Source organism: Tarenaya hassleriana, unplaced genomic scaffold (assembly GCF_000463585.1).
Source record: "Tarenaya hassleriana unplaced genomic scaffold, ASM46358v1 Cleome8, whole genome shotgun sequence".
Taxonomy (NCBI): Eukaryota; Viridiplantae; Streptophyta; class Magnoliopsida; order Brassicales; family Cleomaceae; genus Tarenaya; species Tarenaya hassleriana.
This window is the reverse complement of record NW_010970490.1, coordinates 3,729,825-3,744,264: the sequence shown is the minus strand read 5'-3', so window position 1 is coordinate 3,744,264 and position 14,440 is coordinate 3,729,825. Positions and strand designations below refer to the sequence as shown.

The following is a 14,440-nucleotide window of genomic DNA, read 5'->3' as shown; positions in this document are numbered from 1 at the left end:
CGGTGTTTTATTATATATATATATATATATATATATATATATATATATATATGTGCGCACACTCACCATTGGGGAATTGGGGAGATTGTGGTAAGCATATTTGCCTTCAAGCCTGTATTCATGCATCACCCAATTGGTCTTTTCCCCTCTTGGGGCTCTTCCTCTATAGAACACAAGTGTTTTCTTCATCCCAACAAGACAACCTTTGCCTTTGTAAATCTCTTTGTCCTTCCCGGTCCCCTTCCAAAACCCTGACCCGGTCGCACGGTTCGTCCTTATCCCCGTCGGATACTTCCGGTCTCTTTGGCAGAAGAAGTAGAATTCCTTCTCACCCATCTTTGCTTTACCTGCATGTGTGTGTGTGTGTGTGTGTATAAACCAAGCCGAGATGATTAGCCAGATTTTGATGAAATTCATTCAACGTAGATGGCGTTGAATCGTGTTTGACTTACTCGGCAAATCCCACGGCTCACACTTGTTGAGATCGGCTTCTCCGATGGCCGCCGCCGTGAATTTGCTGTCGATGGCCTTCTCTTTCAGGTAGTGAGTGACGATCTCTTCATCCGTAGGGTGAAACCTAAACCCCGGAGGCAAATCCACCAGCTCTTCGCCTCCATGGCTCACCACTATGCCTTCTTCTACAACCGCCATGCCAACTTTACAAAACAAAGTGGAAACCCCTTTATATATTGTGTGTATATACGTACGTCGACTTGTGACAATTACGATTCGACAACACCCAAAAAAAAAAAACAAAGTGAAACCCTTTATAGATTGCAAGAAAACAAGAAAAACCCAGAAACGTTCTTGAGAAAAGGATGATCGAGGAAGTCGGTGTATGCGTGCGTATGTACAGAGAAAGGCGCACACAAGAGATATAAACCAAGAACAAGAATGAAGAGAGAGAGAGAGAGAGAGAGAGTTAAAGGGAGATATATAAAAGTATGAGAAATGTAGAAAAAGGGGCAAAGAGACGAAGAAGAGAGCTATGAAAAGAAAAAGAAAAAAAATTCTTTTGTGGAGATACGTAGGCTCCACGCAACTTCCTGAATTGTTGAACAAGCCTCCCCTCATAAAACAAATTCAATTAGGGTTTTGTTTTTCCATTCATTTTTCAAGTTTTTTCTTTGTCTAAATCCTATGTGCTTATTATTGACGAAAAAAAAAGAACCATGAGTGAACGACAGAGAAATATATGAAAAGAACACTGAAAAAGGGGCTGAAAAGGTAGGGTTATCTTTCGTGTTACGTAGACCCATTCTTGAAAAAAAAAATGTGATTTGTTTAATAAATTAATATTCTACACAAAGAAAATTCATTATATAAAAAATACCCTTCCTTTGCTATTTCTACTTCAAGAATTACCCTTGTGACCAATGTGACCGAAATATAGTATGGTCACATTTTGATTTTATCAATTATAACATTAAATTTATGATGATCACACTAATTCATTATGTTCATACCATGTATATCTTATTAATCATTTGATTAAAACATCATAAATTCAACGTTATGAACAATGAGATCAATATGTGACCATACTATATTTCGATCACATTGGTCACATGGTCACAAGGGTAATTCTTGAAGTAAAAATAGCAAAATGAGGATATTTTTTATAATGTCCCAAAGGGCTGAAAACCCTAAGAAATCTCTTTTCTGATTAAAGAGTTTCTTCGCCCAAAAAGTATCCACATTAGAAACTACATACTTTTTTTTATTGTTTGTATGTATAGACGCTAGTTATCTACATTTTAATTCATACTTATCTATCAATAATTTAATCAAACTATTTTTCTAAGCCCATATATATATAATACATTCCAAATTGTCTTCAAAATCGGTATATATATATATACATAATAATCCATTGTAATTCATATGTACGATTATAAAATCATTAATTGAAAATTTCAAAGTATGGATAGATTATAATAATATCATTAATATTTAATTAAACTATATCTTTATAACTAGAACAGCCAACAATATATTAGAACTTGGCTTTATCATCTCAACTTGCTGACTATCAATTTTGCTTGCCAACAGAAGAATTTAAATAAAATTTTATAATTTCAATTTGGTAAATTTAAAATTTATTATTTTAAATTGTTTACTACCAATGTGTAGGATGTGGCTTATTAGATATTATATTAGTTTGCAAATTGATCGGGAGTGAAAATTAAGTATTTTTATATCCCATCTGACTTTATTAACGCAATTAGAAAAATTTAATACATACATACATACATACATACATACATACATACATACATACATACATACATACATACATACATACATACATACATACATACATACATACATACATAAGTACATACATACATACATACATACATACATACATACTCAAGTGATCGATCCACTTGTATTCTTTTTTCTTCCTCCATCACATTAGTGCTTTCCTCGAAAAGTTTCAATAATGTGTCGCCTAATCTCCAACTAATTTAACTGTCTAGTTGTCTCTTTTATGTATGCATTCTTTTCTATACACTCCAAATGCTTATTATATACCAACTAATAAAAAAAAATTCACAACATACTGTTGTAATACAAATTTTTAAACTTGTGATTCGTAAATCATACCTACATATGTACCCGATAATCATTACATATTAAGATTTTCAAATGACAAAGAAAATTAAATGATATTTTCTAATAAAATAAAATATTAAATGCATCAAACAAATAAACTCCGTATATATATATATATATATATATTCTTAAAAAAGACTGCTCCAACTTATCAAACATTTTAATTACTAAAATTTTAAAATAAGGAGTTAATAATTAATTAATGTCCAATTGAAATTGCCTTTCTTAATTAAACATTGTTTGGCGCGTGGGTCCCAGCCCAGGCGTCCGTTGACTTTGTCCTCCCGAGGTGAGACTGCAAAAGCGAAGAAGCCACATCATTGGATGACGTCCACTGACGTCATTTTTTGCGCAAGACTCTTTTTATACGAATCTTATTGGGCCACGTGTCCAAGGATTATATACCAGACGGACTCACCGGTAAACATTGAATTTTTCCCTTTTTATTTTCTAAATTTATCCAAATAATAATATTAGTACGAGATTTTGGGAGAAATCATTTTGTTAACGAAAGGCATCATTGCATAAAAATTCTTCGCTTATTTCTATAAAATTAATATTATTAAATGTTAATTGACTTTTATGGTTATGAAACATTGCTTATTATATATTATCTACAAATTGATATTTGAAATCGAAAATATAAAATTGTGCGAAAACAATTAAATGATATATAGTCATATTTTTATTTGAAATATATATTAATTATAATTTTTATAAAACTAGATTAATTTATTCTAAACTGATTTTTTAAATAATATAAAAATATCGAAAAATAGTGTGTGATGTCATTCAACCTTGTTCCAAGTCATGGCTACCACCATCCCTTAAGATCGGTCATACGTGTGTCTGAGTGTGTATGCATTCGTATATTTATTTATGATTGGAATTCTTATAAGTTAATCTCACCAAAATTTTTTTTATAAAAAAAGTGTAATCAAGTGGACCAACTAGCTTTATAATTATGGTCCACTAATAGCTCAAGAACATAGACCGAAATTATTTGTTTCATAGTTCGAGACATTTTTGGGGCTGAAAAAAGTTTTTATTTTTATTTTTATGATCTTGTGGCTTTCTAATGTAAATTATGTAATTGTAATTTTCGGTACGCAATCTAAATTAATTTTCTAATATAAAAAGCGCGTCACGCCTTGGAAATATTGGTTCCACACAAAAATGCTTAGAATCTTGAAAATATAAGTGTGTATATATACATGTATATCTATGTTTATTTTCGATTAATATATAATATCGTCTTGTTTAGAAAAAAGATCGATACATAAATAATGCATTAATAAATAGACTATTCGAATAATTTAATGAATGGAACGTACTATTAAATCGATTATACAAATATGACAGTTGGACCTACAATTACAATTATTTTACTATGCATATTTGAATATTCATTAGAAGATTCGGGTAGTCTCTCATGTCATCTCAAAATCAAAGATATTATTTTCATATGTTTATTTAACCTCTATTGTTATCTTATTGATTAAGAATTGAGTTTGATAATTAAAAAATCATTTTGCTTAACTCTTTCCTTATTGGTTTCTTGCTTAATTCTGTCATGCACAACATTCCCTCTATCCGTGTACATGCGTGTATTATATATATATATATATATATATATATATATATATATGGTATACTGTTATCTAGAAAATTATTATAGTTTATAATAAAAAAAATTAATACTGATTTTTATTAATTTTATATGAATTGATATAAATAAGTTAGACTAATTTTAAATACAACATAATTTTTAATTGAATAGCACATTAAATAACCAGTTTAGTAATATTATGAACTATTTTAACATGCGACTAATCGGACCATATAATCCGATATTTTCATATTATTTCTGTAACACTATTTATTAAAAGGATATATAGATCATTATTGAAATGAATCAAAAGATAATAGAAAATCGATAATTTAAATTGTATGGATTAACTTAATGTTAGTGTTAGGTCAGTTGGCCGTACCAATGATTTAAACCGGTTCACGATTCGATCAAACCGGGTCGATCACACGCACACGGCACACCAAGCAAAGGTGCATTGTTGTATACCTTCATGACTGAATATGGGCTGCACATTGTGGGGCCCTTGTGGCCCATTTACGGCCCATCTACTGCACATTAACAGTTGAAGTGAATTTTTAGGTTCCATTTATTCTTAATCCGAATCAATTATAAAATCAAAATAAATGCAATTTTTACAAAGACAAAATTAAGTTTGGCGCAGAATAGAAGATATCGCAACTTTTGCGATTTGGACCGGAAGAAAAACAATCTAGAAAATTATGAAAATGTTACTTAAATATTATTATTATTATTATGGCTTTGATTTATTAAATAAATGTTATTATTTGAATCAAATCTAAAGCAATTTGAAAAATCATTTGAGTTCCCCGGGTAATGTACCGAATAAAATTGAACAGTCACAATTATTGGGCTTTAATCTCCACGTGGATTAGCGGAACACCACAATCATTATATATGGACCAAATTAATAATAATAATATAATATTATAATAATAGTAATAATAATAATAATAATCTCTTGTGCTTTATGATATATATATATATGTTATCGTGAACTAAATCTAAGCTAGATTTAAAAATCTTACGATACATAGACTATGCAAATGAAATATGATTTTCCATGTAGGTACATATCTAACTGCAAAAATAGATATCTAATATGCAAGAACAGTAGTAAACTATTCTTTTGTCATGTTTTCCACCGCAATATTTCCATTGTTTTCCATAACGACCCCTACTTTTTTATATTACCTTATTTGTCCCCCCAATTCTTTTTTTCCCCTTCTTTCCCCTTTCGATTCGGTTTTTAACCTTACGAGAGAGATGAGAGTTTTGAAACAGAGGTCCTTTGAAATCATCCTTGGAATTGAAGGTGAGGACTCAACAACAGTTGCTGGTTCATAAAACTATGATCAAATTGATCCATAGTATTATTATTGTAACCGCAAATGTTCATCGTTTTCTTCAAAGGGTTCATCTTTTCGTCGACGAAATCCGTCCTTTGCCGCTTGTTGTCAGTCCCCAACTTCTCCAGCGGCGGAGAGGTCAATCGAGGTAACTTCTGATCCAAGTAACCGTTTCCGTAATCCAAATCCGAGGAACCAAACATCAAAGGGAACTCGAACTCGGTCTGGTTTTCTGGATTATCCGCGAGAAAACCGGAGAGGAACATCAAATCTCCGGGGTCCGACGGGTTAGAGAAAGAACAAGAACTCTTCGGGGGCTTAAGGGTATTGTCGTTTGACATTATGGATGGAAAGGTCAGTTGAGGTAATCTCGGCAAAAGGGTCTGTCCGGTTATGGACACTTCTTCATCCTCTTCTTGTTCTTGTTCCTGATCGCTTGTTGCCGCCATGAAAGCCGGAGAAGCTTGAGTTTTCTTGTAGATCCTACAGAGCACCCAATCATCCAGCTGACGAGCAAAGAACACGAGAAAGAGCTTGTCAGATCTTCTTACACTTCATATCAGAGGTAAAAACCGGTTTATATCGGTTAGGTTGAATTAGTCTCAAGATTTGTATAAACAACAAACAAAACCAAAAAAAGAATCAGACCCATAAATCAAAAACCGTTTTCGAGCTCACCCTCATGGAAGATTCTTTAGATCTCAAACCACGATCACAACCACTGAGCCTCGAGGGAGAGAGAGAATCTACGAGGCGATATTCATGCATGATCCAATTCGTTTTGATACCCTTTGGAGGTTTTCCTTTGTAAAAGACAAGAGCTTTCTTCACTCCAATCTTCTCCACGGGACGATGAATCTCTCCGCCGTTAGCCGCCGCCGCAATCACTTTATCAGTTCCGGTGGCTTTCCAGTAACCAGAGGCGGCCGCCCTGTTCGGGCGAGCTCCGTTCGGATACTTCCTGTCCCTTGGACTGAAAAAGTACCATTCTTTCTCCCCGTACGGAGCCTTAGCTGATACAAAATATATATACGCATTCAAATTATATGTACGTTAATTCAGCTATGTATACGATGAAACAGAAGCATGAGTTATACGTACCGGGCAAATCCCAAGGATCGAATTTGTAGATATCGACATCGGCGATGATGGATACCGGGACTTGATGAGAAGAAGAGATCTTCTTCCTCAGGTAATGGAGAATGAGCTCTTCGTCTGTCGGGTGAAACCGAAATCCGGGTGGTAAGCTCGATCTTGGATCTTTGCTTATCATTTTTCTGGGTATGGAAAGGGTTTAATGGATGTGAATTCAAGATTCTTGGTCGAATAACAAACAAAAGAAGAAGCAGACAGACAGTTTTGTCGTGTGAATGCAAAGAAAGAGATGAAGGAGTGAACAAAAGGATTGAAATTTTTGGAAGAGGAGGCTGAGGCGCCAATTTATTGACAGCGGGATTTTGTCGTTTAGTGTGAAAAAATAAAATAAAATTAGGCCCAAAGGAGAAAATTTCGTATTTTCTGTAAAATAGAATAATTTTTTTTATTTTAAAAAAGGAATCAATTAATTATTGGAATTTATGACGAGATGCCAACACGTCATGTGACACCGTTTTGATGCGATTTGGACTAATTATGTAAAAAAAGATGAATTTGAGTTATATATATATATATATATGTGTATATATAGTGATCATAAATAAACAGTCTTAAAAATTAAAATATTAATGAAATAGAGTGGTAGGGCCCAAAAGAGACAGCTGGCTTCTCGGAGATTGCATTTGATTGGTTAGTTTCACTTTTGTCCAAGCCATCTCCACGTCAGCTCGCGCCTCTTTCTCCCCCTCTCCAATTGTACATTTTATTCTTTTTTATAATTGTTATTCACAAATAAATTTCATAAAAGCATATAATAAATATACAATTTATATGATTGTAACTATATAGATTATATGATGTCAACATATACAAGTTTCAAAAATATTTTCTCTTTATGATATCAACTATCCATAAATTAATTACATACCATTATCTACAATCATGGGCAGATCGGTATTTAATGTAATAATTTCATTTTACAATTGGTAATCAGTACTCCTAATTGCGTGTTTTGTCTAATGGAACGCCCGAATAAACTAATTTCTTAATTTTAAATGTTTCTTATTACGATGCAAACCTAATTTTAATATTTTATTTTCTTCCACGACAGCAAATGTTGAATCATTAACACTACACGATATAGTTATATTTTTTTTTTGTGTAATATTATGAAATCAGATTAATTAATATAAATTTTATGATTTATATAATGGTACGCACACGCAAGCCACACGCTTCCTGGTTTACCGAAAAGATGATGATTTTATTTGGGAAAATGGCAAAAACCCACACACATTATCCCAAATATGTAAAATAAGTACATCAATTTTTAAGTTAACAAAATCCCCCACCCGATTTCAAATTTTCCCGTTTTCCACCACCGATTATTCTTTAAATTTCCAATTAACATCGGAAAGTGGATTGATCATGCCACATCAGCATCCGATTGTTGATGTGGCGTGACAAGTCTCAAAAATTGCCATGTCAGGTGAAACGTCAGCAATTCGGATTAGTTAAATCGGTTCATTTAATCGATCCGGTTTACTGAAAACCGAAATTTTTATTAAAAAGAATTTAGGATTTAGGGTTAACCCTAAATCATAATCTCTCATTTGTCTCGTCTTCTCTCCTCTCTCTCCTCTCCTCTTGTTGATCGCCATATACGGACCCTACTCCGGCTCGCTCATGGTTCAGGTGGTGGTTCTTCAATGTATCATATGGTATACTCTTCTTCTTTTCCTTCCTGTTTGAGTATCGTGGCGCCAAGATTCTGATCATGGAGCAGTTCCCGGAGATGGCGGCGTCGATCATCTCCTTCAAGGTCGATTCCGATATCGTTTCCCTGGATGGCCACGATTTCCTGGAAATGGACGCGGAGATCGGCCAAGACGGGAAGCTTCACGTCACACTGAGAAAATCCAATGCTTCGCGTCGGTCACTGATGACGCCGCGACCGTCGAATCTGACCGGAGCTGAGATCTACAGCCTCAGCTCAACTCCGAGAGGATCCAATTTAACCCACTCCGACTTCTACGCCGTGATGGGTTTCCCGGCGGAAGGCTCTCAAATTTTGGCCCAGCGGATATGTACTCGGTTCAATCCTCACGCGGCCCGACTCCACGGCCCTCGAATTTCGAAGAGAACAAACGCAGTCATCCCTTCCATGCGGTTCGGGTTGAGAGGAGAGAAGACGAGATAAATGAGAGATTTCGAAACCCTAAATCCCAAATTCTTTTTAATAAAAATTTCGGTTTTCAGTAAACCGGATCGATTAAATGAACTGATTTAACTAACCTGAATTGCTGATGTGTCACCTGACGTGGTATTTTTTGGGACGTGTCATGCCACATCAACAATCGGATGCTGATGTGGCACGATCAATCTCCTTCCCGGTGTTAATTGGAAATTTAAGGAATAATCGGTGGTGGAAAACGAGAAAATTTGAAATCGGGTGGGGAATTTTGTCAAATTAAAAATTGATGTACTTATTTTACACATTTTGGATAATAAAATGGCAAAAACCCACACACATTATCCCAAATATGTAAAATAAGTACATCAATTTTTAAGTTAACAAAATCCCCCACCCGATTTCAAATTTTCCCGTTTTCCACCACCGATTATTCTTTAAATTTCCAATTAACATCGGAAAGTGGATTGATCATGCCACATCAGCATCCGATTGTTGATGTGGCGTGACAAGTCTCAAAAATTGCCATGTCAGGTGAAACGTCAGCAATTCGGATTAGTTAAATCGGTTCATTTAATCGATCCGGTTTACTGAAAACCGAAATTTTTATTAAAAAGAATTTAGGATTTAGGGTTAACCCTAAATCATAATCTCTCATTTGTCTCGTCTTCTCTCCTCTCTCTCCTCTCCTCTTGTTGATCGCCATATACGGACCCTACTCCGGCTCGCTCATGGTTCAGGTGGTGGTTCTTCAATGTATCATATGGTATACTCTTCTTCTTTTCCTTCCTGTTTGAGTATCGTGGCGCCAAGATTCTGATCATGGAGCAGTTCCCGGAGATGGCGGCGTCGATCATCTCCTTCAAGGTCGATTCCGATATCGTTTCCCTGGATGGCCACGATTTCCTGGAAATGGACGCGGAGATCGGCCAAGACGGGAAGCTTCACGTCACACTGAGAAAATCCAATGCTTCGCGTCGGTCACTGATGACGCCGCGACCGTCGAATCTGACCGGAGCTGAGATCTACAGCCTCAGCTCAACTCCGAGAGGATCCAATTTAACCCACTCCGACTTCTACGCCGTGATGGGTTTCCCGGCGGAAGGCTCTCAAATTTTGGCCCAGCGGATATGTACTCGGTTCAATCCTCACGCGGCCCGACTCCACGGCCCTCGAATTTCGAAGAGAACAAACGCAGTCATCCCTTCCATGCGGTTCGGGTTGAGAGGAGAGAAGACGAGATAAATGAGAGATTTCGAAACCCTAAATCCCAAATTCTTTTTAATAAAAATTTCGGTTTTCAGTAAACCGGATCGATTAAATGAACTGATTTAACTAACCTGAATTGCTGATGTGTCACCTGACGTGGTATTTTTTGGGACGTGTCATGCCACATCAACAATCGGATGCTGATGTGGCACGATCAATCTCCTTCCCGGTGTTAATTGGAAATTTAAGGAATAATCGGTGGTGGAAAACGAGAAAATTTGAAATCGGGTGGGGAATTTTGTCAAATTAAAAATTGATGTACTTATTTTACACATTTTGGATAATCTGTGTGGGTTTTTGCCATTTTCCCATTTTATTTCAACATATTTGTACTTAACATTTTGACTATGGAATTCACAATTATATATATATATAGTAATTAATGTAATCTAAAGTCACACGTGTGCATGTGCACGTTGACTTATAAATTTCTCTAAACTTATATGTCAATGTCTTTAATCGATTAATTATATAATGCCATTTGAGATCTCTCCAATAGTTCGTGTATGTATATCTTCATGAGACGAAAAAAAGTATTATAATTATTTTTAATTGATTTATTAATTGGGTTGTACTTTTTATAAGCCATATGTATAATATATTACTAAATTAAATATATAGTGGCATGAAATATTGTAATTAGTCACCAAAACAAAACATTTTTTTCCATGGTTCACGGTTGTCACAGTAAAGTTAACTTGGAAAATGGGACATATATAATTGAACCAAAATGTCAACATATTTATGGTTTTGCATGGATTTTTTTTTTCCACGTATAAATGTGTTCAGGTAACAGGTCGAATAAATTAATAAAATAACATCAATATACATATATTGAATTTAATTGAATTAATGAAAACTTTCTGTTGCGTTACTAATTTGATTCAAATATAAAATATTCAAATATTTTAAATATAACGGTTCAATGATATTTTATTTAATAAAAATAACCCTTTCAATTACTTTTTGAAAATTATTTTTAAATATTGTAGATGTATAAAAAAGGGAATTGTAACAGAATACCCTTTAAAATAAAGGGAAAAAGTATAACTTCCGATGCTATGAATGTTCCCTCAATTTTGAATAATATGTACACACGCAAATATACGAATATATATATATATATATATATATATATAATTTAAAAAAAACATGAGTACAAAGAAGGAGAGAAGTTTACATAAGATAGGAAGATGGCAACAAATAAAAGAAAAGAAAAAACAAAGAGGGATGATTAAGACAAACTATGTAAAGAGAACATATACCTTATACCAAAAGAATGGGGTGCCACTCCTTTGTTTGATATTTATCCTCAAATTTCTATTATTAATTTCTATTCAAAATTGGAAACAAAATCTCTTATATGTGTGTGTATATATATATATGAACTATATCCGTCCAATATAAAAATCTAAATAATCATGTAATTACAATGGAAATATTTTATACATATCTCCAAGAATAACAGTCTTTTTATTCTCTCTCTCTCTCTCTCTCTATATATATATATATATATATGTATATATTGTTAGATATAAATCATTGTAGATTTTATAATGATATGCTTGTGTTTCTAGTTGTAGATGTTATCCGAAGAGACTTGAGCATCCCATGACATTATTATTTAATAGATAATTTTCCAATTGTTGATTTTATCTCAAAATTAAGCCACATTTAATTTAAGTACATAATTCTTATGAATTTATATTTGAAAAAGGACATTGGTGATAATAAAGTCATTGAAACTTATCCGAATGTCGGGCTTTCTACAATCTCATCTACATCTATCATCGTTTTTATTAAGTATGCCTGTAAATGTTAAAATCATATATGATGTAGAACAGAATATAACGAATTCATATAATTTGATTTTTAATTTTATATAATCCGATGACATACATAAATTGTTTATATTTTATAAGTAGATTTCCAAAAACAGAAGAATATTTTATTTCAATTTATGTAACTATTCGTTATCATATATACGTATATGTATGTATGTACATATGGTTGTATATATGCGAATCAATATTTATCGTGACAAGAATCTTTTTTCTTAGTTGTGTAGTGGTCTCTTTACGTAATCAAGGAATGGTATCTTGTCCTTTGAATTTCTTATATTTTCTCCTCTCTTTTTTTTTCCGATCGATTACCCAAATTAAATAGGAATTTGTTCAATTTGGATTGTAATTGTAGTCTGAACTATAAAAAAAAAAATCTAATTTTATAAGATTGTATCAAAATTGCAATACTTTCTTTAGGTTGGTTCTCTTGGTGTTAATTGTTTATTGATTGGACCGTTTATTATGACGGTAATCTCTATATGATTGTTTTTTTTTTCTGTTATAGAAATAATGGAAGCTTACTTGTTCTGCTAAAACTCGAACACTCATTTATCAACTTTGCAACCACTCACCGATCACCATCTTATACTTTTTCTAATTATTTTTTATGAATAAATTTAGTTTAGTTCATTTTTTAACCAAAAGTGTGGAACTCATAATTTATATTATGTTTTGGAAAATTATATTTATCTAATTTTTATCATATTAGTTTTTTTATTGGGTTTAAATTCAACTAATTTTATTTTATTTTTATCTTTTCCATATTTGATTCAAATTATATTCGATTTATTTTTTTTTTTGTTAGAAAATTATATCTAGTTAGCTACTTTTGAGATATATCCATTTGTTATACAAATGGCATGATTTTAAATACCATGACTAAAATATGTACCCCTAAAATTCATACCCCATCAAAATGTTTCAGTCTTATCTTAATCTATTGTAGCATTCATTTGAAGGAAATAGTCGGTTATCATATATATATATCGTAGTCACAACTTTTTGGTCGTTTTATGACTTTTCGTTTATTTGACTATTTCTTTTTACAAAAAAAAAAAAAAAAGATTTTAAAGCAAGAATCTATATATATTAATAAAGAAGTTTAAAGAGATTTGGTGATGACACATCATCATCTTATATGGCATTTTTCTCAATTCTCATTAGTTCATTAATTTCCACATATATTATATATTATATATCTTATTTTTCTAAATTAAAAAGTAAAACTGACAACAATAAAAAAATATAATTATGGTGCATTTAATATAAAAAAGTATCTACGTTTCAAAACCATATATTTGATGCAGTGGTTAATATTTTAATTGGTTCATTAAAATCTTTGTTTATAACAATAAAATATATTTCATTGTTAGTTTTATATAATAAAATCTATATATATAAATAATTTATTATACTGTTTTTAGATTATTATAATAAAGATTTTTAACATATTAATTTGTATATGATTAGATTAAAATTAATCTTAATATATAACATGTTCATTTTGATCGTAGTTTTATAGATTTATATTAAATTTTTATGGTTATTTTGATATAAAAAATTATTAATCGATTACTATCATATAAAAAAGATTAAAAAAATTAACTTTATAATATAAAAAAATTAACACGTTCTCTTGCAATAAAAGAAAAATTAAAACGGACAAGACTCTAAAAGTAAATTCATTAGTCCACTATTCAACGAATTTATTGATTTCTTTTCTAATTATTGGTATCTTTTATGGTCTTTGGTAAGGATTGCTAACTAGATTAAACGATTGACGTTTGCGCCCTCTCTCTACTCATAAATTGAGGCATGATCTTACTCTTCATTTAGCCCACTACTAAACATATTTATTGATCTTTTTAATTAGTATTTAAGACAAAAGTTGATGAAAATATCTCCTATATATGTTCAACGAAAAGAAATGGAATTGTGATCCATTTGGGAAGCTTATCGTTGACATGGAATATTGGTAATATATGTATTCATCTTTCGTGTTTTTTTTTCGCTTTTTCTTAATTTTTTAAAGTTAACATCTTAAGATTTTTTATGTCATTTTTATTTTGCAAATCCCCGTGGATTTTTGTAAGAGGTGAGTAAACTTTGTCAGACCAATTCGTTTGGCTTCACGACCACTCTCTCCCTCTCTTGCTAGCCCCAAGATAAATTGATTCTCTCGCTCTATTCGAATTCTTGTCCGAGAGGAATCTTTTGGTGTGTTTATTTGAAATTTGAATAACTTTTTTTTTTGGTATCCAGAAATATTTAGATATAGGAATCAATCCCTTGATACGTGTAGAGGGCGAGGTAATCTTCCTGCCTAAGTGATCGGACGAATTCTTCAGTTGATACAGGCCCCGGATCGATTGAGGTAAGCGTTCTAACGTTTCTACGATTCATTAGAAGCATGGTTCTAGGGTTTATTAAATTTTTGTTTTATATCCGCTGCGCAAACCCTAGA

At 32.4% G+C, this 14,440-nt stretch overlaps 2 protein-coding genes across 2 annotated transcripts in view; both read right to left on the bottom strand.

The window, feature by feature from the left end:
• The window catches only part of LOC104802857 (NAC domain-containing protein 92-like), a 2,341-nt gene extending 1,441 nt beyond the window's left edge, over positions 1 to 900 (bottom strand). Inside the window, exons 1-2 of the mRNA XM_010526662.1 lie at positions 453 to 900; positions 67 to 347 (exon numbers count right to left, since the gene is read on the bottom strand). Of these exons, the coding sequence (XP_010524964.1) occupies positions 67 to 347; positions 453 to 651 (480 nt within the window). The 5' untranslated portion in view covers positions 652 to 900. The remainder of the gene's footprint in view (positions 1 to 66; positions 348 to 452) is intronic.
• A 4,316-nt stretch (positions 901 to 5,216) lies between these two features.
• LOC104802856 (NAC domain-containing protein 18-like) lies at positions 5,217 to 6,983 on the bottom strand. Its single transcript, XM_010526661.1, has 3 exons — positions 6,679 to 6,983; positions 6,256 to 6,590; positions 5,217 to 6,083 (listed from the first exon to the last, which is right to left on the bottom strand). The coding sequence occupies exons 1-3, from the start codon at positions 6,848 to 6,850 to the stop codon at positions 5,526 to 5,528; spliced, it is 1,065 nt and encodes a 354-aa protein (XP_010524963.1). The 5' UTR covers positions 6,851 to 6,983; the 3' UTR covers positions 5,217 to 5,525.
• Between the last annotated feature and the right edge of the window lie 7,457 nt (positions 6,984 to 14,440).

Coding starts and splice junctions, on each gene's coding strand:
- LOC104802856 (XM_010526661.1), bottom strand. CDS start 6,850: ATGATAAGCAAAGATCCAAGATCGAGCTTACCACCCGGATTTCGGTTT. Junction 6,591..6,678: donor CGATCCTTGGGATTTGCCCG/GTACGTATAACT, acceptor ATTTTGTATCAG/CTAAGGCTCCGTACGGGGAG. Junction 6,084..6,255: donor CTAAAGAATCTTCCATGAGG/GTGAGCTCGAAA, acceptor TTTGCTCGTCAG/CTGGATGATTGGGTGCTCTG.